We start from the raw sequence: 24,049 nt of genomic DNA, 5'->3' as shown, positions 1-24,049 counted from the left end.
TGGGGGTGCGAGAGAGAAAAACTCTAAAATGCGCTAAAACATAAAGAAGTAAAGCTGAATCGAATAACTTGAAAGTAAAATACAAACAAAAGTTTAAGCGAAGAAAAGAAGTATTAAGCGTTACAATAACTCGAAATAGGTTAACATTATATCTTTTTCTCTTGTTCCACAGCGTCTCCAAGGTCAATGCAAGCAACTTCCGGCGGATCTTCTGGACCCACCAGTCTGGTGGGGGTAACCTTCTTGAAAGCCCCCAGGAGGTCAAGGTTAATAGTAGGATGGAGGTACTTGACTTGAGCCTTGGCAATTAGGAAGCCGCGGATACGCTCATTAGCCGCCGCGTGAGCAGCCTCCTTCCTTATCTGCTTCTTCAAGGCGATGGCCTGGGCATCCTTCTCAGCCAAGAGTTCGCATTTCGATTCCAAATCCGACTGGGTCTCAACAAGTACCTTACCTTTGCCCGCTAGTTTCTCGCGCAAATCAGCAATCTCCTTGTCCTTAGCAGCAAGGGTTTCCTCTTGAGAAGCAATGTGAACAAATAGTTGAGTAATAGATGTATAAGTTAGCTATAGATCTAAAGTCTATAGTAATTATAACATAGACATAGGATTTACAGGAAAGTGACATAGGTAGCAGGGTTGATTCAAATTTTTTGTATACAAAATTACTGAGCTCGGCGAATTCGGGCACCGATGGGAAATATTTTCCAAACCCGCACCCGCACAATAGTACCCTTTTCAAATCATTTTATCCCCTCTTTATACCCGATGACCCGCCCGGACTGTCCCGTTTGAGTTTTGAATGTCTGGGTACCTCGGTTTTGGGTCGGGTCACGGGTCTGTACTCAGCCCTAGCTCAAAGTCCAAGCGACATTGACTAATAGCGTTGCGATATTTGATTTGCTGGGCCGAAATAAGCAAAGCCCATAATAAGCGCTACTACAAAACAGTCTAGTAATGAGCGAGCGAGAGAGAAAGAGAGAGAAGGAGTGAAGTGTGGAAGAATCAGGAAAAGAAGAAAGACGATGGAATCGGAAGAGGAGCGTGTGCGGCTGAGGGATAGGGCGGAGTGGTCGGATGTTACACCGGTGCCGCAAAACGACGGCCCAAACCCGGTGGTTCCGATCAGCTACACCGAAGACTTCGCCGAAGTCATGGACTACTTCCGAGCCATCTACCTCGCTAATGAACACTCTTCACGCGCCCTTTCCCTCACCGCCGAGGTCATCCACTTCAACGCCGGAAACTACACCGTACGTTTATGAATCTCAAAAACCCTAACCAATTTTCAAATCGCAAATCTAATCTCAATTTTGCAGGTGTGGCATTTCCGGCGGTTGTTACTTGAGTCACTGAAAGTTGATCTGCACGGTGAACTAGAGTATGTGGAGCGTGTAGCCAGTGCCAATTCAAAAAATTATCAGATTTGGTGAGATGCTCTGTTTTTCGTTGTATTTTATTGGCGTGTTTAATATTAACCACATGATGTTATGCTATATTGTTGTTTTGACTCGCACATCTTCGCATTGATCTTGATGCCTGATGTTTATAGGCATCATAGACGATGGGTTGCTGAGAAATTAGGTGTTGAGGCTAGACATATTGAACTTGAGTTCACCAGAAAGATATTGTCCGTTGACGCCAAACATTATCATGCATGGTCGCATAGGCAGGTTTGTTTCTAACATTGTCTCCATAATTTTAAATTACTCATGATTATTAATTTGTCTTATTAAAGTTACTGGCATGAGCCAACTATTCTATAATTTTAATTGGTTAGTAATTATACATCAGTGTTTTTCTGTTATATTTCTATCACACCCCTCAAATGAGAGCTCATTGCCCATATTTTATTGAGCAGCCACCAAGGAAGCTCACTAACCCAATTGAGTCTTGTGTGGCAATACACGGACTCGTTTAACTTTGTGCTAGGATTCAATTTCTTTATAAGCAATGGGGAAACCATGATTGAACTCCTAATCACTTAATCATAAGGACTCCGATTATTTGATACTATGTCATGAACTAACTACCCCAAAAGTTAAGTTGATAGGTAAAGAATTATTGTTCATTTTATAATATAATATGTTGAGATCTCACATATACTAGAGATATGGTCAAAGTAAAGCTTATATAGGCTTGGATAATTTACACCTCATGAGCTAATTTTTGGGGTTGAGTTAAGCCCAATCAAAATTCAAGATGGTATTAATGCCTGTCTTTGATAAGTTATTTGAAGTCCCGCCTTCATTGAGGACCCCTACCCACCTTCATTGTGACCATCCACTGAATTCTCACTTCCATTGTGGACTCGTAACTCGCCTATATTGCAGCTAATCTAGGTTGCCTTTGTTGAGAAGTCTCACATGGACTAGAGATATGACCAAATACATGTTTCTTAAGGGTAGAGAAATCCTCACCTCTGAGGTAGCTATTGGGGTAGATTTAAGCTTAGCCTAAATTCTAAGATGGTATCAAAGTCTATCGCATACTCGTTTATTTTAGACCACCCATATAGGTCACTCGCAGATGTTCATTCCTACAAATTCTACGCTCCAGATGTTCAGCCCTATGTGTGAGGGGCTGTGTTGAGAAGCCCACATTGACTAGTGATTAGGCCAAATAAGTATTTATAAAGGATGAAATAACCCTCACCTCTAAGGTAGCCTTTGGTGTAGAGTTGGACCTAAGTCCTAACTCAAACACTAATATGGTATTAGAGTTTATTTTAGATCCGCTTATTGGAGACTATCCATAAATGGCCCACCCGTTACCCACAAATGTGCATTTAGCCTTTGGTGTAGAGTTGGACCTAAGTCCTAACTCAAACACTAATATGGTATTAGAGTTTATTTTAGATCCGCTTATTGGAGACTATCCATAAATGGCCCACCCGTTACCCACAAATGTGCATTTAGCCTTTGGTGTAGAGTTGGACCTAAGTCCTAACTCAAACACTAATATGGTATTAGAGTTTATTTTAGATCCGCTTATTGGAGACTATCCATAAATGGCCCACCCGTTACCCACAAATGTGCATTCCTTCAAATTTCACGCTCTAGATTTTCAGCCTTAGGCGTGAGGGGGTATGTTGAGAAGTCTCACATTGACTAGAGATATGGCCAAATAAGTGTTTATAAAAGGGTAAAACACCTCTCACTCTAAGCCAACTTTTGGGGTAGAGTTAGACTGAACTCAAATTCCACTAGTCTTCATTATAGCCTTGGTTCTATGAACTCCATGCTATAGATGTTCAATCTTGGGTATGGAATCCCATATTGACTAAAGAAATGACCTAAGTAGAGCTTATAAACACTTGGGCAATCTTCACATTATGAGCTAGCTTTTGGTGTTGGGTTAGGTTATGAATGTTGAATTTTATTAATTCAATTGTTGTGTTGAAAGTTTTCATTAAATAGACCAAGTCTACAAAATTTTATACAATTTGAAAACCAATTGATACTTTATCATACATATTTTATTGCATAGCAATTATTTCAAAATATAAGTAAATATCAATATTGTTCAATGGTTGGATTGATGGAAAACCATGAATCTTAAATTTATCTAAAATTTGTTGTGTGTGATTATAACGTTAATGTCCCATCCCTAAACGGTTGGATTGATGGAATTCAACATTATAAGAAGTTATGAGGCGAAGTAAGTGGAACAGGACTTGCTCTATAAGTAAATGGGTCCCCAGATTAATATTTCTGCAGTAGCCTGAGCACTATATTTTATTGTAGTTATTAAGACTCAATAGAATTTTGCTTCTTTTGTTGTTGGACAGTGGGTTCTTCAAACACTTGGAGGATGGGAAGATGAACTCAATTATTGTAGTCAACTTCTTGAAGAAGACATATTTAACAACTCCGCTTGGAATCAGGTATGCAACCTTGGTGCATGTTACCATCTTGGTACATGACAATAATATTCAGAATTGATTGTATGATTGTTGCCTAATTGAGATCAAATGCCTATAGATGTACTAAGCATTGCCAATAAAATAGTCACATCTGGAAAATGACTACTTCACAGTACTGTGCCAAAGTTCCACCGGGTCCTTAATTTTAGCTAATTTGCTACCAAAGATCACAAATTCCTTATTACTTTTAGGTCCTTTGCATAATTTAATTGATTTGGGGTTCAGTCTCTTCAATATAACTTAATGAGCTAAATTCTTCTGTAAGGATTATCTACATATTGTCTTCCACATATTTTCTTGACACCATGCTGTCTTGTAATTTCCCTACCTAATCCATGAGAACAATAACATTCCTCGGACTGATAAGTGCCTATAAAGTTCCTGGGGAATTTAGGAATCCTGTGTTTGCCCTGACACAACAAGCTATTGCTACTTAATTACTCGCACGAATAGCCAATAATGAGGAAAAAAACAAAAGGGGAGCCTTAATTCCTTCCTATGTTCTTATTACATGTATTACAAGTTTTCCTCACATGGAATAACTTGATAATCTATTTAATTTTTAAACCATTTTCTTCATCTTTTTTTAATTTCAGAAAATTGACATGTACTATTTTATACAGAGATATTTTGTCATATCAAGGTCTCCATTCTTGGGGGGCTTAAAAGCTATGAGAGAGTCTGAAGTACTTTACACTGTTGAAGCCATTATAGCCTCCCCTGAAAACGAAAGTTCATGGAGATATCTTCGAGGACTTTTCAAAGGGGAAACCGCATTATATGTAAATGACCCTCAAGTTCCTTCAGTATGTTTAAAGATTTTGAATACTAAGAGCAATTATTTGTTTGCTCTTAGTACTCTTTTGGATCTTATTAGCCTCGGTTATCAACCAAATGAAGACTTCAGAGATGCCATTGAGGCTATAAAGACTTCGGATTTTGATAAACAAGATCATGATATAGCCAGAAATATTTGTTCTATCTTAGAACAAGTTGATCCCATTAGAGCAAACTATTGGATCTGGCGCAAGTGTAGAGTTTCTCAGGTGGCGGCATAGTACCTAGGCAATTAAGGAGCAACTTTATGTAATTTGTGTAACTGGATAGCTCATGGACCAACGTTTTTAAAAATTGAAGTTATTGGGTGAAAAATAATGATTTTATATTTTACAGGATATTTGTTTTTGCTATGCTATGATGTGAGGATATAAATGACCTCTTAGTCACACCCATTACTAGCGCTGGAGTATTTTTTTTTTTTGAAATCACTTCGCAATGGCCGAAACATCATCGCAGTGACTGCAATGGCCGCAATTGTAGTGACCGCAACCGCAATTTGAAACCCTAGACACAAATGTATCCATCAAAAAAAAAAAATTAACAACCAATTTGATACTGTTAACGGTTGAATGTTTCACACACATGTTAAATGTGCTGGAGGGTACTTATGCCCATCAACCAACCCTGTTTTGCATTGGACATCTACACCTTCCGGTCACTATTATAAGTAAAAGTTAGTTTTTTATGTTCATTCAATAAATGATGTATGTGGTCATTAAAATGGTCACATACATCATTTATTGAATGAACCTACAAAGCTAACTTTTGTTTATAATAGTGACCGGAGGGTGTACCACTTAATAAAGCTGAAGCAAAGAGAAACTTTAATTTTACTGTTCATTTGGGAGAGGAAATCTAGGCCCTTCATCATCTTAATCCAACGGTTCTCACCTACCCCATCCTCAAATCAACAAGATGATTGTTTTGAACAAGAGTGAATTCGGGCTGTTTAAACGTAATTTCTTTTTCTGAACCTCTCTATTGTTGTCTTCCTCCCCTCTTTCATGAGTCGCCCAGTGCTAGTAGCATCATTCTTTCCCGGAAAAGGTGGGAAAGAAGCTTCCCACGTTCCCGGCGGCTACTGTACAACCAGTGTTTTCCAGATTTTGTGGGATTCTGGGGCTGTGAAAGAGATTGATGTTGCCCGCTTCCAATGGAGTTGCTTTACACCATCTAAAATCTCTGTTTTCCCCGATCTCCGGCAGTGTAATCACATCCTGCCGCCAATCATGACCTTGGTAAGTCGTTGTAATAGTGTGTGCTATATGAACCTACTACACATTTGGATTTTCCCGTACGATTTTTCTACTGTTTGCATGTATGGTTGTTTCCTTTCTAGCTACGATTGATTAGGTTAAAGTACATCAGATGAGTGAAATCAAATCTTTTCCATGATCTCTAGGTATGTCTCTGCATGTTTTCCCTAATTTCCTCTGAAATTTTCAATTGCTTTCGGCGTTTGCATCGGCTTCATTTGCTTTCTAAACAACTATAAATAAGGTGAAGGTAGAAAGGGAAAGATGGTGGGGGAACCAATGCCACAACTTTGATTTTCCAGGATGTGGAGGCTCTAATCGGTGAAGGGGATGGAGATCTCGTGGCTTAGGTTATTTTCTACTTTCTAGTGAGATGATCTTGACCTTCATGGTACTTCACCGATGCAACAACTTTGCCGCCCATGCAATTGTACATCAGGGCTATGATGGGCTGGGTCGCTCCACGTTCGCATCTATGATGGTCTGGAGAAGAAGTTATTGTTGCTTCATCCTCTAAGTTGAAACCATGTTGTTATGAGAGAAATTAGGCTTTACTTAAATCTGCAGAAAAATCAGCTAAAATGAATTGTCATAAAATAATTGTGTGGTTGATTCGAAATATTCCATGCCTAGATTGCTCAGATTGTGCTGGTAATTAATCAGCTCTAAAAGTTTCCATTTCAAAAGCTTAGCTTTCTTGCCTTTCTCTCAGTTTTGCTTCTCTCTGTTTGGTTTTCAGTGTGTGTCTCTCTCCATCTCTCTTTCTTCTTCATAGACATGTTGACGTTATCTATTAAATACTAGTTGCTGGAATAATATTCTTTATTCAATTTTGCAGAGGTTGCTATTTGCTTAATAGAGGGAATACAATTTTGTTGCGCCTGATTTAATTTTTTCATTTGTTTAATATTTATGTATGATCATCCACTATCATACATAAATAACACCTCTTTATTTGAATCTGTGTCCTTTCAATTTTCAGGTTAGTCTCAAGGGTGAGCGGATTAACAGTCACTGAGAAGGATCAAAGAAGCTACAATGGATTCCATTCACATGATCTGGACAAACTCTTTACTGGTTCAATGTAAGAGGTCTATTACTTATTAAAGCTGATTATCTATTGATCACTTATAAGAGCTGGACCAATAAAAGCTCTCACTTACGGTTCATTTGAACAATCACTTTGTTTTATTTTTGTTAATAATTGATTTTGTACATTGGAGGAGGTGTGTGAGTTCACCAGCCTCGAATCCCAATTGTTTTAGTTTCCGTTATCGTTTGAGTTGTAAACATGAAATATATCTTCCATCTTCTACATTAAAGATAACAATGCTCTCTTTTGCATGATGGCGAGACTTATGTTTACTTGGTTAATATCTTGCTCCAGAAGTTGATGGTCCGTCTATCCAGAATTTGCATCATAATATAATAACAATAATGTAAACATATTTAGTCAAAATTGTATCTAACATTTAACAATGTCATCTATATTAATTAAAAATGACTGAAAATTTGCTTGATATGACATATATTATAAAGTACATTTGTTCCCAAATGATAGTTTAAGTAGTAAAAGTTAGGAGACGTATGAGTTTGGTGGGGGAGGTACAAAAATCAATCACTGAAGGGTGCAGTTTATATTTTCTACTCACTAAAAAGAGGTAAATTCAAATTATTACACAATTTATGTGTTTGTCACGTAATTAATTAATACGAACAAATTGTTGAGCAAACTATGCACGGGACGGGCACTATCCTAGTTTGTAGTGCTACGCTACCTATTTTACTGTGTATAGAAACATAGACATTCGCCCATTGGGGATACATTTCCTTGGACACACTACTTTACTTTGATGGCTACAAACTAGTATAAAGCATAGAGGCTAACAAAATGATCATGAAACCCAAATGTGCCTATTCGTGTGAAGACCGAGATAGGAATCTGGCAGTGTGGATAGATACTTTAAACATACAAAACAAAGCATCATCATTTAAGATTATAAAGATTAATTGAAAATGAAAACTACTGAAATATAACCAAGTACCACTGACATGTATCGTAGTTAAACAATTCAGATTCAGAAGGAGATTTCACAAATCAAAATCCGAATTACTGGATCCAGTAAAAAAGTTACATTTAAAAGATGACAAAGTGCCCTTCTTACTGGATAGAACAAATTATGTTAAATAGGAGAACTTTACCTCCACCATGAGATGGTGTCAATCTTGCCAAACTCTCTGCTACCCTCTCTACTATATAGATATTTTCATGAGTTCTACATGCCGCTAATAAAGTTAGCGGGATATCACAATGTCGGCCTCCATAGACATGCTCCTAATAATTTCTTCAGCTTCCTCAAATAGCCCTGCTCTACCAAAAAGAGCAATCATACAACAATAATGCTTGATATCCGGTTCAACATTATATGTACTCTTCATGCTTTTAAATATTCTCCGCCCAAGTCCAACCAGCCCCGCATGGCAACAAGCACTTAGGACTGCTATAAATGTATTTGGATTTGGTCTATGATCCCTCAGCAAATCAGAAAAAACCTCCAGGCACATACTTGCATATCCATGTGAGGCTAACCCACATAAAATTGCATTCCATGGGGTCACAGAAGAGACTTCGTCTCGAATCTGATTGAAAAATTGTAAGGCGCTGTCAATGCTCCCACATTTTGCATACATATTGATCAGAGCAGCACGTAAATTGTCATTCAAAGGAATACATTCACTACTTATGTAATCATGAGCCCATCTCCCTTCCTTCAATGTGCCTAGTGTGGCAATTGCAGAAAATACACTCACCATGGTGACTTCATTTGGTTTGATTCCACTAGCTACCATTTTATGGAAGACTTCAAGTGCCATCTTGGGTTGTTCGGTATGTGCATAGCCAGAAATCATGGTACTCCACGAAAACACATCTCTTTCAGGCATCTCATCAAAGACTTGTCTTGCCTGGTCTGTCATTCCATTTTTTATGAATCCAGCAATAAGAGCATTCCATGATTTTAGGTAATCCTTTACACCCACATCAAATTGCAAAGAGGCAAGGTCCATCATCCCACAAGCTGCATAAAAAGAAATAATCGTAGTCTGTAAAAACTCGTTATAGTCAAAACCTTTCTTAACAACTGTTCCATGCAATTGTCGGCCGTCATCAATTGCAGTATGCCGACCGCATGTTGAAATCAAATTCATAATCATGACTTCATTAGGTTCTACTCCAGTTCTTAGCATTGCACGATACATCATTAAAGCTTCACGGACACAATCCAATTGGGTATAACCATCAATCATTGTGCCCCAAGAAATCACATCTTTATCAGGAATTCTCTCAAACAACTCCTTTGCCATGTCAACAAGGCCTGTCTTTGAATATCCATTTAACATCACATTCCATGTAACCAAATTCCGCTCAGGCATCTTGTCAAACAACCTTCTCGCATCACAAATTGAACCGCATTTGGCATACATGTTGATCAAGCTGGTTTGAATGAAAGTGCTGGAGTGGAATCCGAGTTTCAAAGCCAGCGAATGGATTTGGCGGCCCTGAGAAGGGGATGAGAGGGAAGAACAGGACTTGAGTGCGGAAAGCAGTGCAAGCTCGCACTCGGCAGGGTTCTGGTGTTGCCTGGCATTGCAGAGGTAGTCAAGACAATGTACAGAAGAGACATTCTTCCTCATAGCCTCTTCATGATCCATGATGCCAGCAGAGACAATATTCCCAAACTGCATTTATGTGCAAGATAAGGTCAGGGACACAAATAGAAACTAAATGTACAACTCTGTATCTGTAGATTAAAAAATTTAGGTACAGGCAATGTGGTGGTACAAGCAAAGTAGAAAACAGAAGAGACATTATATAAGATTGTATTGGAACACAAAACTATGGCAAGTTGCCGTCACACAAACAAGAGAATTGCAAAACTACAAATAAGGAATTATACTGACCTGTCTTGATGGGAGCAGCATAGCAGAACGACAAATACCGTGGTGCTTCTCAGCATTGTACATGTTCTTGAGAGCATCATTCAACTTCAAGACATTCACCCTCGCCATTGCCACTGTAACAAATCTCACAAGAACATAAAGTCATAAATCATTCACAAACAGTGGCAGTACCGAAACATTCATAAATCATGATCATAGAGACAAAAATAGACGAGAATTCATGAATAAAACGGCGTGAGAGAGAAGAGAGGGATGGACAACAATGGAATCAGAAGTTTGCCTGCGAAATCAACGCGTTGTGGCAGCAAAACGGCGGGAGTTGGGTTTGGGGCCCCCCTATGGGGCTCCGCGCCCCACCTCTTTTTTTTTAACCCATAAATGCCCTACGGAACTTAAACTTCCGTATTCAATAAAATAGAATACGGAAGTTAAAATTCCGTATTATAACTCTGACAGTCATCACCTTTTCCACCATTACTCCTCCCTCCACCAACCCCTCCACCATTACTCCTCCGTCACCAACCCCTCACCAGCCCCCTTAACCCCCTCAATGCCTCCAGACCACCCTCTCTCTCACCCTCTCCTACCTCACTTTCATCCTCACTTCCATTCTTCCTACCACCACCACCAACTCCTTCATTGGCAAGCTCTCCACCATTGGATGCAAAAAGATAGCATTTGAGGTAAGTGTTGTTAGTTGTTTGTTGTATGTTGTTAGTTTAAGTAGTTGAAGTTGTTAGATTAAGTAGTTAGATTAAGTAGATTAAGTAGTTAGAATGATGATTTTCTGAATTCTGAGATGTGTTAAAATACGGAATATAAAGTTTCGGAGTCTATACGAAAATTAATATACCGTATTCAATACAAATTATAAATTTCCGTATTCAATACGAATTATAAAGTTCCGTATTCAATATGGATAATAAAGTTCCGTATTCTCTTCCAGGGATGACAGAATCATTTTTATTTCATGAATCCCAATTGATTGAAGTTGGATTGAACAATGCTCAACCTGAAGAGGTGCCACCACCAGCATTTGTACCCCCGTGTATAAGTATAGATGTCTCGCATTTATTTACAACTGATCAGGTATTCTTTGAACAGATTTTTGCATTGTTTTGAAAGTGTAATATATCAATTCTTATTATGTCTTGATCACCCTTGTTTATGCCTTGTTTGTGTGTTGGGTATGCATCATTGAACAGATTTTCCCTACCCGTGATGATCTTATCAATTGGGTTCATGGAATTGCGATTGAAAATGGATATGTTGTGTTGATCACAAAGTCAGATAGCGGTGGGAATGGAAGCAGAAAAGCTTATGTCATGTTGGGGTGCGAGAAGCATGGTAAGTATGTTCCCTACAGAGACCCTGACCTTGTTGAAGGAACGAGAACACAAAAGACAGAATGTCCTTTTAGACTAAAAGGACGACCTATGAAAAATGACATAGATAGAGATTGGCGGCTAAAGGTGATGGAAGGTACACACAACCATGAACCAGCTAGGTCACTACTTGGCCACAATTTTGTTGGTCGTCTAAATTCCGAAGAGAAGGAGCAAGTGGAAAAAATGTCAAAGAGTTGGGTTCCACCGAGAAAGATGCTGTTGACTTTGAAGGAAAACAATCCTTTAAACTTCCACCTCCTGTACATCGTGTTATAGCTGTTGGTCATGTGATAAATCACTTTGTACAGGTATTTTTTTATTGCGTACACTAATATCCAGTTTGTGAATTAATTTGTTGTATTTGTAAGTTATCTAATTTTATTGTTATTCTCTATAATGTAGCTCCATCTAACTCCTGGACATTCTATGCCGCCAATTGCTCTCCAGTGGGAACGGTATGTTGATCCTATATCAGTAAGCTGGTGCGTCCCATATGTTACACGTTTACACAGGTTCACATCAGAATTCGAAGCTTGGCTTGTTACTTTTGGTGTTCCTCTTAGTCACCAAAGCTATGTAGACATCACCACAGACTGACACCACACTTTGTGTAATATTCATTTGTAAACGCTCTATAATATTAATCTGATGGGCCTTGCCCTTATGTTGTTCATTGCTGCTTTTAATAATAGTAATTTGATGGTCATTGGTATATTGATGGGCCTTATGTTACTTATCTTGCCTTTCATTATTCACGGTGTAGTTATACAGGTTATTTTTCATTATAAGAGTCTAAACATAATAGGTGGAAATAGAAAGCGTGGTTAATATAAAAAGAGTCCATACAATGTCGTCACATGTCATAATATAAAAGTACACAAAAAAATATACAAATATACAGTCACTCGCCCCGACCCCTACCGCCACCCCTACCGCCACCCCTCCGACCTCTAGGTCCACGAGCTCTGCCTCCACGAGCGCCCTCTGCAGGTGCACCCTCTCCACGGGCTCTGCCTCCACGGGCTCTGCCTCCACGCGCTCTACCTCCACGACCTCTGCCTCCTGCAGCTCCAGCTCTTCGGACAGCAGCAAAGGCTACTCCCTGGGTACCGATGAATGCGCTGGATCTAATAAGATCCAGCGCCCTCTCAGTGAGGGATCGGGCATGCGTGCCAACTGCAAGAGCATCTGGCACCTCCAGTGACTGCTCCAACAAGTCCACGACCCGACGCACAACCGTCTGCAAAAATAATGTACATAAATGTGAGTGTACAAATAAAATATCATGAACAAAAAATCACAATTGCATGAAAAATAAAATTCAAACTTACCACAGCACTGAACTCCTCCCTCCTATCATCAGGGATGATGAACCGATGGGACACACCGCCATACCACCTCATGTACTCCTCCACAGCCTCTGCCGAATGAGTAGCAGGGATCCCCTGAGGGCGCAGGTGCGGCACAAAATCAGCATAGGCAGCATCTGCGGTCTCAGCAAGGGACCCAGTCGTCTGGATCTCGGAGGGGTGTCGAGGGACATCCTGGATGTAGCCAAACTGGCGCAGAACCCTCTCTGGTAGATGTCGTCGAACAACACGACCAAATGGCGTCCGGATGTAGCCAGAATACATGGCCCTCTGATCCCGTGGTCGATGAGCCCGATGGTCCTCAAATGGGGTCCATATAATGTCATCCACCGTCAGCTCATCGAGCATGACTCGCCTCTCATCGAGGCCTGCATGCCCGACCCGGGACGTAACCCACCGCCGCGCCCTAGGCTGGGCCTGCGAGTACTCCGGATCCGCCCTCCGGATAATGACGCGATCAGAAAGGTACTCGTAGGCCCATCCTAGCAAGAGTGAGCTGAAACCTCCCATCTGGGCCGTCCCCCTCCTGGACGCTCGATCAAGGTGGTCGTACAACGTAGCGAGCGCAATCGCGCCCCACGCGTACTCGGACACTCGACCGAGATCCTGCAACATACCTATCCAGTAGACGGTCGTGTGGTATCCACCGCTCTTGCTAGCAAAGAGCGTCGCGCCTAGCTGGTTCACCAGCCAAATCCGTGCAGCGTCCTCATATCGGTGCTCTACAATGAAATGAATTGAGTTAACAGTTTATAACAATACAATAATAATAGATACTATTTAATCAAGTAATAATTAAGACATACCCTCCAACGCAGCATCATACAGGGTCTGCAAGACCCCAAAGCGAATAGTCTGGCTCCTGTTCTTATCAAACTCAGCATGATAACGAGCAACAGATCCTCCCATCAACTCAGCACATAGCGCTGCACACTCTATTGGATCAAGCGCTTACCACTACGCCAAAAGCAATTGCTGTTAGTGAGGGCGCAACTTTATTTCCTTATAGCACAGAGTCCTCAAGGGGCTGCGATGTTAAGCGCCATGGGGTGGGATGTTAAGCCCATCGAATCCTAAGGGTGACGCTGGATTAATAAATCCAACAATCTCCCCCCCAGTGTTAGCCGGGGGATTCGAACCCATGACCTTGCTCTGATACCACTTATTGGATCAAGCGCTTACCACTACGCCAAAAGCAATTGCTGTTAGTGAGGGCGCAACTTTATTTCCTTATAGCACAGAGTCCTCAAGGGGCTGCGATGTTAAGCGCCATGGGGTGGGATGTTAAGCCCATCGAATCCTAAGGGTGACGCTGGATTAATAAATCCAACACACTCGTCCCTCTCCCCCCTCCCAGGCGTATAGAACCTCGACCCCATTGGGAGATGGAGAAGAGCCGACACGTCGTCCAGGGTGATGGTCATCTCCCCAAACGGCATGTGGAAGCTACTAGTCTCCTCATGCCATCGCTCCACAAGGGCCAAAATGAGGCCTGCATCTGTCTCCGAGTAGCTGCACCAGGGTAGCTGATGAAGACCCGTCTGCTCAATCAACTCTCGAACCCTCCTGTGACTGTCTGAATCACCATCACAAGCAAGGTTCCAAACCTTCCCCCCAGCTGTGGCCACCCTCAAGTGTCGACGGTCCACATACCGCTCGTCTGTGCGTAGGAGTGCATGCCACGTCCAGGGAGCCTTGTGATCAGCATAATGCGTGAGAAGCGACAGATCAACAGGCCCCCCCGGAAACGGCGGCAACCTCTGGATCAGGTCCTCCTCGCCACCCTGTGCCTCTGGCACGACATCAGCATCAACATCAGGAGGAGGAATACTATCCTCGTCATATGACCCCTCCTCGCCGGATGACTCCTCGTCGGATGACTCATCGCCGGATGACGACTCGCCTGATGACTCCTCGCCTGGTGACTCATGGCGAGGTACCTCAACCATGGGAGACGGCGGAGTAGGAACTGGATCAGTAGGCTCAACTGGAGCTGGAGCTGAAGCCTCTACCATGGGCGACTGCATAGAATCAACTGGAGCTGGAGCTGAAGCCTCAACCGCGTGAGAGGTCGCAACATGATCGCCGCGCCGGCTAGAAGCATGTAATCGCCGGTGTCTATCCTCTGTAGGCCCCGCATCCTCACTAGCTCGAGACCTCTTTCTGTTCTTCATTCTCACTATATATTCAGAGCAAACATTTTCTAAATAAATTCACTGAATAAATTATACTCGCTCAATTACTAAATTTCTCAATTAAATCTCTAAATAAAATCACTAAATAATTCACGATGTTAATTATAAGTTTAAAAACATTTTATAAATTAACTAAGCTAATTAGATTAGGTTTTATAAATAAACTAAGCTAATTATATTAAGTTTTATAAAAACATTTTATAAATTAAGTTTATAACTCTAAACAGACACCAAATACGGAACATTAAGTTTCATATCCAATACGGAACATTAAGTTTCATATCCAATACGGAACATTAAGTTTCATATTGAATACGGAATATTATGTTCCGTATCGAACCAGAACTCCATTAACGACATTGCATGATTGGAACTCGCCCCAAAGACCAATTTATACAATTTCAGCCAACCTAACATCTACTTAAGCATAAATCGACTATCCTAGGGTTGAAAGATTCCATAATTTCAAGTTAAATGGTGAATTCAAGTTGAAATCCAAACTTACTTACCTCTAGGTTCAATGCAATGAATGGGGAGAATGGGGTTGATGATGGAGACGATGGTACCCTGTCCAGATGATGATTGAAGCAAGGAGAGCGTCGGTCTCGAAGATTGCAGAGCAAGGGTTGGGAAATGGGTTTGGAGCGCTGAAATGGGTTTTGAAAAAACCCCTGTCAATTACATAGTAATATAATACGGAACTTTATATTCCGTATTGAATACGAAATTTAATATTCCGTATTCTTTTAAAGGGGGGTTTTTCCGTAATTTCCCCACTTTAAGTGGGGCGCGGAGCCCCATAGGGGGGGCCCCAAACCCAACTCCCCAAAACGGCGGCGACGAAGGAGGCTGCGGGCGTGAGTGAGAAAGTGAGAGAGAAGATTAAGGATGTGGACCAGGTTGAAGTTTTATATGGACTTTTTTCTTTTTTTGGTTTTAGGTTGAAGGAATGGACCAGGCTGAACCAAAAAAGAAAAATCATTTTCTCCATTGTATTTTATGCCCAGGATGAAAAAAAGGGTCTTTTTTTCATTTACAGGCCAAATCAATTTTTTTTTGCCACGGAGTCTGTGCAAGTGTCCAGGCTAGCCGGGCCTTAACTCCACCCATGTTAAACCTCACGTTCCAGTTCACTTCATGTTAAGTACTCCATTTTCTGACCTAGCATGACCATTCTAAGAAATGATACATCCTCCCACCTTCCTACATATGCATATATGTTGGTCCACCATCTCATGGTGCCAATCTTGCCAAACTCTCTGCATTCCTCTCTCCTATTTAACATTTTCATGAGTTCTACATACCGCTAAAAACGTTCCCATATCACAATGTCGGCCTCCATATGCATGCTCCTCATAATTTCATCAAGTTCCTCTAATAGCCCTGCTTTGCCCAAAATGTCAACCATAAAATCATAATGCTTGATATCTGGTTCAACATGATATGTACTCTTCATACTTTTAAATATTCTCCGTCTAGGCTCAACAAGCCCCACATGGCAACAAGCACTTAAAACTCCGATAAATGTATTTGGATTTGGTATAATATGATCCGTCAACAAATAAAAAAAAACATCTAGGCATATACTTGCATATCCATGTGAGGCTAACCCACATTAAATTGAATTCCATGAGGACGCAGAATAGACATCGTCTTGAATATAATTGAAAAATTGTAAGGCGTTGTTTATGCTGCCACACTTTGCATACATATCGACCAGAGTAGCATGCAAATTGTCATTCAAAGGAAAACCTTAACTACTTATGTAATCATGGGCTCATATTCCTTCAGTAAATGTGGATAGTGCTGCAATTACAGAGATTACACTCACCATGGTGACTTCATTTGGTTATACTCCACTAACTACCATTTTATGAAAGACTTCAAGTGCCATCTTGGGCTGTTCAGTTTGTGCACACCCAGAAATCATGGTACTCCACGAAAACACATCTCATTCAGGCATCTCATCAAAGACTAGCCTTGTGTGGTCTGTCATTCCATGATTCTAGGTGGTCCTTCACACCCACATCAAATTGCAAAGAGGCAAGGTCCCCCATCCCACAAGTTGCATAAATAGAGATAAATGTAGTGTGTAAAAAATTGTTATATTCAAAACTTTTCTTAACAACTGTTCCATGCAATTGCAGTCGATCCACCGCATGTTTAAATAAAATTCATAATCATGACTTCATCAGGTCCTACTCCAGTTCTTAGCATTGCACGATAAATCATTAAAGCTTCACAGGTATAACCATCAATCATTATGCCCAATGAAATAACATCTTTGACAAGAATTCTATCAAACAACCCCCAACCATGTTAACAAAGCCTGTTTTGTTTTTTTATAAGCCATGGAAAATATATTGAATAAAGTACTAGGGGTATTTCAATCCAATACAAGAGAGAAAGAAAAACAAGTTAAGAATAAAAAATTACAAATTACAAATTACAGAAATTAAAAATCTTTCTCCTACCAATGTTAACCAACCTACTCCTTGAAAGATAGATTTTAGAAAAAATGCCTCATTAAAATCTTACTAGGAAAAGCCCCCTTGAGAAAACCTAGTGAAGGAAAAAGATTACAAAATTTCTAAAATCTATAGGAAACCTCCAAGGAGTACTAGGCAAATGATCAATCGAACTAAAGCTATATCCCACTGCTCCAAAACCATTCCAAAGCTTCCCGAGGGTTGTAAAAGTCAAGTGCCACCAACAAAAGACGCCCAATGAGAAAACTGTAACATGGATTTGAATTAACCCAGAATGATATACTACAACAAATAAATTTCCTCCCTTTGGCCAAATAACAATGGAAGAACCACGATCAAAACAAATTTTTCACACTTCCAGATAAGGCCCGCCAATTCCAACTCATAAAAGAAAGATAACCAAAGGTCCTTCTTTTGAAAGCAGTTGTATAAATTCCCCCATATGAATAATGACTGCAACCATCAATCTCAAAGCCAAACTTACGTTAGCACCATCAACAAGCAGTGTGCAGCCTTCCAATTAGTGAATAACAAATTTAATGCAAATTAATGGATTCATTGTCCATTCAAACACAATAGTGAAAACCACTCACCTTCACTTTGCACAACAACCAGTTTTGATATTGTATTGACTCAAGAATTCCAGAACTGTCACTTGTCCTATTCTTAAATATAACCCTGTTTCTAAATGACCAAACCGAAGCCATTGTAGCCACCCATATCATTCTGAGTATTTTATCCATTCCGCCACAACCCACCACATGCTGAGAGAAATGAGATACACCATCCTCCGACAAAACTGTATAGAATCCCAACCAAGAATACATCTGCATCCATATCCTCCAAACCACCGGGCATGAGAAGAACAAATGTGATGAGGATTCCTCATGTTGAACACACACAACACAGTGTTTAGAAACAGAGGGAGGTTGAGCATTCCTTTTTTAGGCCAACACCACATGATTGGAAGGAGCTTGGATAACCCATAGTTTGTTAAATATCTCAAATTCATAAGCAATCCCTTCACCATGAAAAGAGTCATACACTGAACTGACTGAAAGTACACCATAAGCATGTCTTTGAATATTTATTTAACATCATATTCCACGTAACCAAATTCCGCTCAGGCATCTTGTCAAACAACCTTCTTGCTTCCCATCCACCTGAACAAAGACAGTATGCATGCATCATATTCGTCAAAACAAGGATTGATCCCTCAACAAACAATTTAACCGCCAAGGCATGAATCATTTGACAGTTCCAAATTTCACCAAAATGTGAGCAAGAAGATATCACATTCATTAGATTCAAGCTAATAGGGACTGCAACAACATACATCATGTCCTTGAAAACCTCAAGGGCTTCTCAAAAGCAATCATTTCAGACAAGACCCTTGATCATAGTTGTGTAGGAGACATAACCTTTTCTAGGCATTATGTCAAACAATTGGCGAGCATCGTCCAATTGACCAACTTTCACATACCTAGAGACCATAATGTTATAGGATACAATGTCCAACAAAGGACAAGCCTCAAAAAGCAATAGAGAATCAAAAATTAAACCGCATTTGGCATACATGTTAATTAAGCTGTTTTGAATGAAGGTGTGAGAGTAGAATCCGAGTTTCAAGGCCATCAAATGGATTTGGCGAACCTGAGAATGGTATGAGAGGGAAGAACATGACTTGAGTGCAGAAACCAATGTAATCTCTCACTTGGAGGGGTTCTAGTGTTGCCTGAGGTCGCGGAATATGCGAAATCAGGGTTGAGGGTCTTGATGGAGTGAAGGGACATTTATGGATTTGGAACTTGAAACCCATCTTAGTAGAGTAGGATTTGGTTGCTTGAGTGAAAGAGATCGATGAACGATTTTGAGTCTGAGGCTCACAGAAAAGAACACCAATATTAGACGTCTGTGATAATTAGATTCCAAATTCGATCCCTCATACTACTTTGTCTTGAACTTTATGCATACAAAAACCAAAAATAACGAAGCAAAATGACCAACACATTTGTTAAGCTTACAACGGGACCTAGGTACCAGATAGAAATTTAACACATCCTTGACCGTTATTGCATTTCTGTTAGTTAACTACACATTCTAGATGAGATTGTATTCAAAACCCTTCCTCGTTTGGTATCAACAACGTTGTTCATTTCTTATTTCGAGAAGTAGCACAAAAAAGGCATTCCCTGATTTCCACATGTCCAGGTTCCAAAACAAAATTTAAATCCTAATATAACAATAACATTATACTTAAAGCACAAGTGGTAAGGAGCATTTCTAGACAATATACATAACCTAAGTATGATGATTCCTACAAAAAAATTGATTCTGAAATATAAGAATCTTCATCGTTAGAATTAGAAAAACAAAGTAAGTGATCCAATGATACATCCTCCCACCTTTCTGCACCTGCATATATGTTTGATATGAGAACTTGACCTCCAACATTAGATGATGCCAATCTTTCCAAACTCTCTGAATTCCTCTCTCCAATTTGACATTTCCATGAGTTTTACATGCCGCTAAAAACGTTCCTAGATCATAATGTCGGCCTCCATAGGCATGCTACTAATAATTTCGTCAACTTCCTCTTCTAGCCCTGCTTTACCCAAAATATCAACCATACAACCATAATGCTTGATATCCGGTTCAACATTATGTGTACTCTTCATGCTTTTAAATATTCTCCTCCAAGGCTCAACAAGCCCCACATGGCAACAAGCACTTAGAACTCCTATAAATGAATTTGGATTTGGTCTAATATGATCCTCATCAAATCAGAAAAAAACATTTAGGCACATACTTGCATATCCATGTGAGGCTACCCCACATAAAATTGAATTCCATGGGGACACATAATAGACTTCGTCTGAAATCTGATTCAAAAATTGTAAGGTGTTGTTTATGCTCCCACACTTTGCATACATATCGACCAGAGCATCATGAAAATTGTCATTCAAAGGAAAACCTTAACTACTTATGTAAGCATTGGCTCATCTTCCTTCAGTCAATGTGGATAGTACGACAATTGCAGACATTACACTCACCAAGGTGACTTCATTTGGTTATACTCCACTAACTACTATTTTATGGAAGATTTCAAGTGCCATCTTGGGCTGTTTAGTTTGTGCATAGCCAGAAAACATGGTACTCCACGAAAACACATCTCATTCAGTCATCTCATCAAAGACTAGCCTTGCGTGGTCTATCATTCCATTTTTTATGAATCTAGCAATAAGAGCATTCCATGGTTCTAGGTGATCCTTCACACCCACATCAAATTCAAAGAGGCAAGGTCCACCATCCCACAAGTTGCATAAATACAAATAAACGTAGTGTGTAAAAATTGTTATAGTCAAAACTTTTCTTAACAACTATTCCATGCAATTCATTCGGTCCACCGGATGTTGAAATTATATTCCCAATCATGACTTCATTAGACCCTACTCCAGTTCTTAACATTCCACGATAAATCGTTAATGTTTCACGGGTATAACAATCAATCATTGTGCCTCACGAAATCACTTCTTTAACAAGAACTCTATCAAACAACCCCCAAGCCATGTTAACAAATCCTATCTTTGAATATCCATTTAACATCACATTCCACGTAACCAAATTCCGTTCACGCATCTTGTCAAAAACAATCTTCTCACTTCCCATACACCTGAACAAAGACAGTAGGCATGCATCAAATTCTTCAAAACAAGGATTGATCCCTTTGAAGGTGTGAAAAACGACTAGAAGGGGGGGTTGAATAGCGTTTTCAATATAAAAACTTTCCCCTTAAGATTTAAAGTAAATCTTTTCGGTTTCTCTAAGATAGATGGTGCAGCGGATAACGATAGAGAAAAGAGAAAAGCACACAAGTATTTTATCCTGGTTCACTTGATAAATCCCTCAAGCTAATCCAGTCCACCCGTTAAGGTGATTTCTTCCTTCTTAGAATGAAGGCAATCCACTAATCAGATAATTGTTACAACTGCACTTGAAACCTACAAGTGACTAACAATACACTGACTTAGCTATCACTAAGATTCACTCTCTTAGTCTTCTCTAGGATCCGATCAACCTTGATCTCCTAAAGGAATCACCACTAAGATTCACTCTCTTAGTCTTCTTAAGGATACTGACCTACCCGGTCCCTTAAGGAAAATCAAACAACTGTTTGAGGTTGGTGTTTACAAAGGTTTGCTTCTAAATAAGCTGAGTGTAAACTAAATAAGAACAGATGAAGAAAGTAGAGGCTGAATCTTTTCTTGTATTGCAGCTCTTGATTTTTCTCTTGCACTTCTTTCTTCTTTTCTTCAGCCTTTTATAGTCCAAGGTGCAAAGGATATTTCTGTTGAGAGAATATGACCGTTGGAGGGCATTTCTGGAACTTCCAGAACCTGCTGTGGCTTAACCTTGGTAGGTAGGCTTTTCAGAATAGTACACTGCTCTTGTACTTCTTGATAGAGACATTTGCCTTTAACCAATGACTTCTGATCAGAGGAATGCTTCGTGTTGGAACTTGTGAAGCTTGGTGATCAGAGTCAGAGGGATGCTTGGATCCTCTGACCTTCGTAACTTCTGCTTCTGGACCTTCAGAGCTTCTGAACCTTCAAAGCCTCTGGTCCCTCAGAGCTTCTGGTCTTCAGATCTTCTGATCCTCAGATCTTCTGATCCTCTGATCTTTTGATCCTCTGATCCTCTGATCCTCTGATCCTCTGATCTTCAGATCCTCTGATCTTTTGATCCTCTGATCCTCAGATCTTCTGATCTTCAGATCCTCTGATCTTCTGATCCTCTGATCCTCAGATCTTCTGATCCTCTGATCTTCTGATCTTCAGATCCTCTGATCTTCTGACGAATATATCTTCTGGTGTCAGAATCAGAACCTGTTTGTCAAAACACTCAAGACAAACATTAGAGTATCATAGTTGTTCATCCACAAATAAATACTTGTTATCATCAAAACATAGAGTTGTACCACATGACCAAATCTTGATCTTACAATCTCCCCCTTTTTGATGATGACAAAACCATGTATTTTGATGAACAACTCTAAACAAATAAACTGAATACACTCAGAGTATAGGGTATCAGAGTTAAAACTTATCCTGATGTGTATAGTTTATCTTGCTCCTTCTGAATCCAAGACTCGTGCTTGATTCTGAGCTAAGCTCCCCCTGAATCTAATACTTAATATCAATGTTAGTAATATCTAGATTCTGAGCTAAATAAAATAGGAGTTGTCAAGATACTATAAGTTCTCCCCCTTTTTGTCATAAGCAAAAAGAATGAAGGTGGAAAAAAAATAGTAAGAGCATAAGACGAAATACTCCCCCTCAGAAGTAATACCAAGGGATACTTGGCTGCTGATTAGTATATCTTCTTATGAGAGCAGAAGTGTCAAAGTCCAGAGGTTCTGGTGACATCTCCATTCTGGAAAAAATTCCATCTTCAGATGCTTCAGAATGAGAAGCTATGAACCTACTCTTCTTCTGATGACGCAAGTCAGAAGTTGTAGTAGCATCTTCTGATGTTGTTGCTTCTGGTTTGACAAGTTATGAGTCTTTGTTTCTATCTGAAACGGTCATGCTCATCTCTGCAATCTTTTTCAGCTAGCTTTGACTTGACCAAATCTTACTCTACTGATGCCTCCAAGATCAACTTCACCTTCAGGTTCAAGTATTGGATCTTGGGACATATGCCTTTCTCCCGTCATGTGTTGCTTGCATCCACTGTCCAAGTTCCATGGTTGGAGTTTCGATGGACCTACTGAAGATATCTGCAACATATATAATCTTATCCCTAGGTACCCACTTTCTGGGTCCTTTCTTGTTAGTTAGCCCAGAAGTTCTGACAACTTTGGGTCTTTCAACAGGATAATATACAGGAATTTTTGCATGATATTTAGACATGGAGAAAGATCCCTTTATAAGAGGAGGTTTAGCAGCTTCAGCAGGTACAGGGTCAGGCAATATGGTACCAGAGGGAACAAAGCATTCATACAAAGATTTAGCTTTAGGCACAGAGGGCTCATTTCTAATTGGTTTAGAATACCCAATGCCACGCATTCCATTTCTGCTCACGCCATAGATCAATGAAGCCATCAAGCTTCTATCTACGCTTTTAGCCAGGAATCTTTGAAAAGATTTTTCATACTTAGATTCATGCTTACTATCAGAGGCATCGCAGGCAATAACTTCTTCTAACTTAGCAATTTGATTCTTAAGCACAGAGTTAGAAATAACTAAAGCATGGTTATCATTTTTCAAATCAGAAATAATTTTCTCATGTTCAGAAGAAGTTTCAGAGGCAACAGAGAAATTCTTTTTCAACCTTTTATGCTTAGTCAAGAGAGAGTTATATTTATCCATAATTTCAGACAAAGCATCTTTAAGTTCAGAAGTTGAGAAAGAATCAAATACCTCATTTTCATCGTCAGAGTCTGGATCTCCTTCTGATTCTGAGTCAGAGTCAACAGCTTCCTTTGACTCTGCTCCTTTGTCTTTGACAATAGCCATGAGTGTAACACCCCGATTTCCAGGTGTCACTTTAGTAACCAAAAATAGACTTTACGCTGAAAACAGGTAATTTTTTTGTTTGATACCTTTTAAATCAAGCAATAGAAAA

General features: G+C 39.9%; 4 protein-coding genes and 2 pseudogenes across 4 annotated transcripts; 3 read left to right on the top strand and 3 right to left on the bottom strand.

Annotated features, from left to right (window-relative positions):
• Positions 1-958: 958 nt before the first annotated feature.
• LOC130744792 (protein farnesyltransferase/geranylgeranyltransferase type-1 subunit alpha) lies at positions 959-5,099 on the top strand. The gene is made up of 5 exons (XM_057596946.1): positions 959-1,252; positions 1,319-1,428; positions 1,552-1,672; positions 3,790-3,885; positions 4,548-5,099. Exons 1-5 carry the CDS (start codon positions 1,025-1,027, stop codon positions 4,980-4,982), a joined length of 990 nt encoding a protein of 329 aa, XP_057452929.1. The 5' UTR covers positions 959-1,024; the 3' UTR covers positions 4,983-5,099.
• A 596-nt stretch (positions 5,100-5,695) lies between these two features.
• On the top strand, positions 5,696-7,367 carry LOC130744793 (uncharacterized). The gene is made up of 2 exons (XM_057596947.1): positions 5,696-6,002; positions 7,003-7,367. Exons 1-2 carry the CDS (start codon positions 5,769-5,771, stop codon positions 7,036-7,038), a joined length of 270 nt encoding a protein of 89 aa, XP_057452930.1. The 5' UTR covers positions 5,696-5,768; the 3' UTR covers positions 7,039-7,367.
• An 814-nt stretch (positions 7,368-8,181) lies between these two features.
• Positions 8,182-10,088, bottom strand: LOC130744444 (pentatricopeptide repeat-containing protein At5g19020, mitochondrial-like; annotated as a pseudogene).
• A 222-nt stretch (positions 10,089-10,310) lies between these two features.
• On the top strand, positions 10,311-11,939 carry LOC130749636 (uncharacterized). Its single transcript, XM_057603009.1, has 4 exons — positions 10,311-10,663; positions 10,927-11,069; positions 11,186-11,676; positions 11,771-11,939. The coding sequence occupies exons 2-3, from the start codon at positions 10,929-10,931 to the stop codon at positions 11,642-11,644; spliced, it is 600 nt and encodes a 199-aa protein (XP_057458992.1). The 5' UTR covers positions 10,311-10,663; positions 10,927-10,928; the 3' UTR covers positions 11,645-11,676; positions 11,771-11,939.
• Positions 11,940-12,254: 315 nt separating this feature from the next.
• LOC130749635 (uncharacterized) lies at positions 12,255-12,784 on the bottom strand. The gene is made up of 2 exons (XM_057603008.1): positions 12,700-12,784; positions 12,255-12,608 (listed from the first exon to the last, which is right to left on the bottom strand). The coding sequence occupies exons 1-2, from the start codon at positions 12,769-12,771 to the stop codon at positions 12,270-12,272; spliced, it is 411 nt and encodes a 136-aa protein (XP_057458991.1). The 5' UTR covers positions 12,772-12,784; the 3' UTR covers positions 12,255-12,269.
• A 3,284-nt stretch (positions 12,785-16,068) lies between these two features.
• On the bottom strand, positions 16,069-21,091 carry LOC130744441 (pentatricopeptide repeat-containing protein At5g19020, mitochondrial-like; annotated as a pseudogene).
• Between the last annotated feature and the right edge of the window lie 2,958 nt (positions 21,092-24,049).

The sequence above is a fragment of the Lotus japonicus genome, chromosome 3 (assembly GCF_012489685.1).
Source record: "Lotus japonicus ecotype B-129 chromosome 3, LjGifu_v1.2".
Taxonomy (NCBI): Eukaryota; Viridiplantae; Streptophyta; class Magnoliopsida; order Fabales; family Fabaceae; genus Lotus; species Lotus japonicus.
The sequence above is the reverse complement of the archived record's forward strand: the minus strand, read 5'-3'. Positions and strand labels throughout refer to the sequence as shown.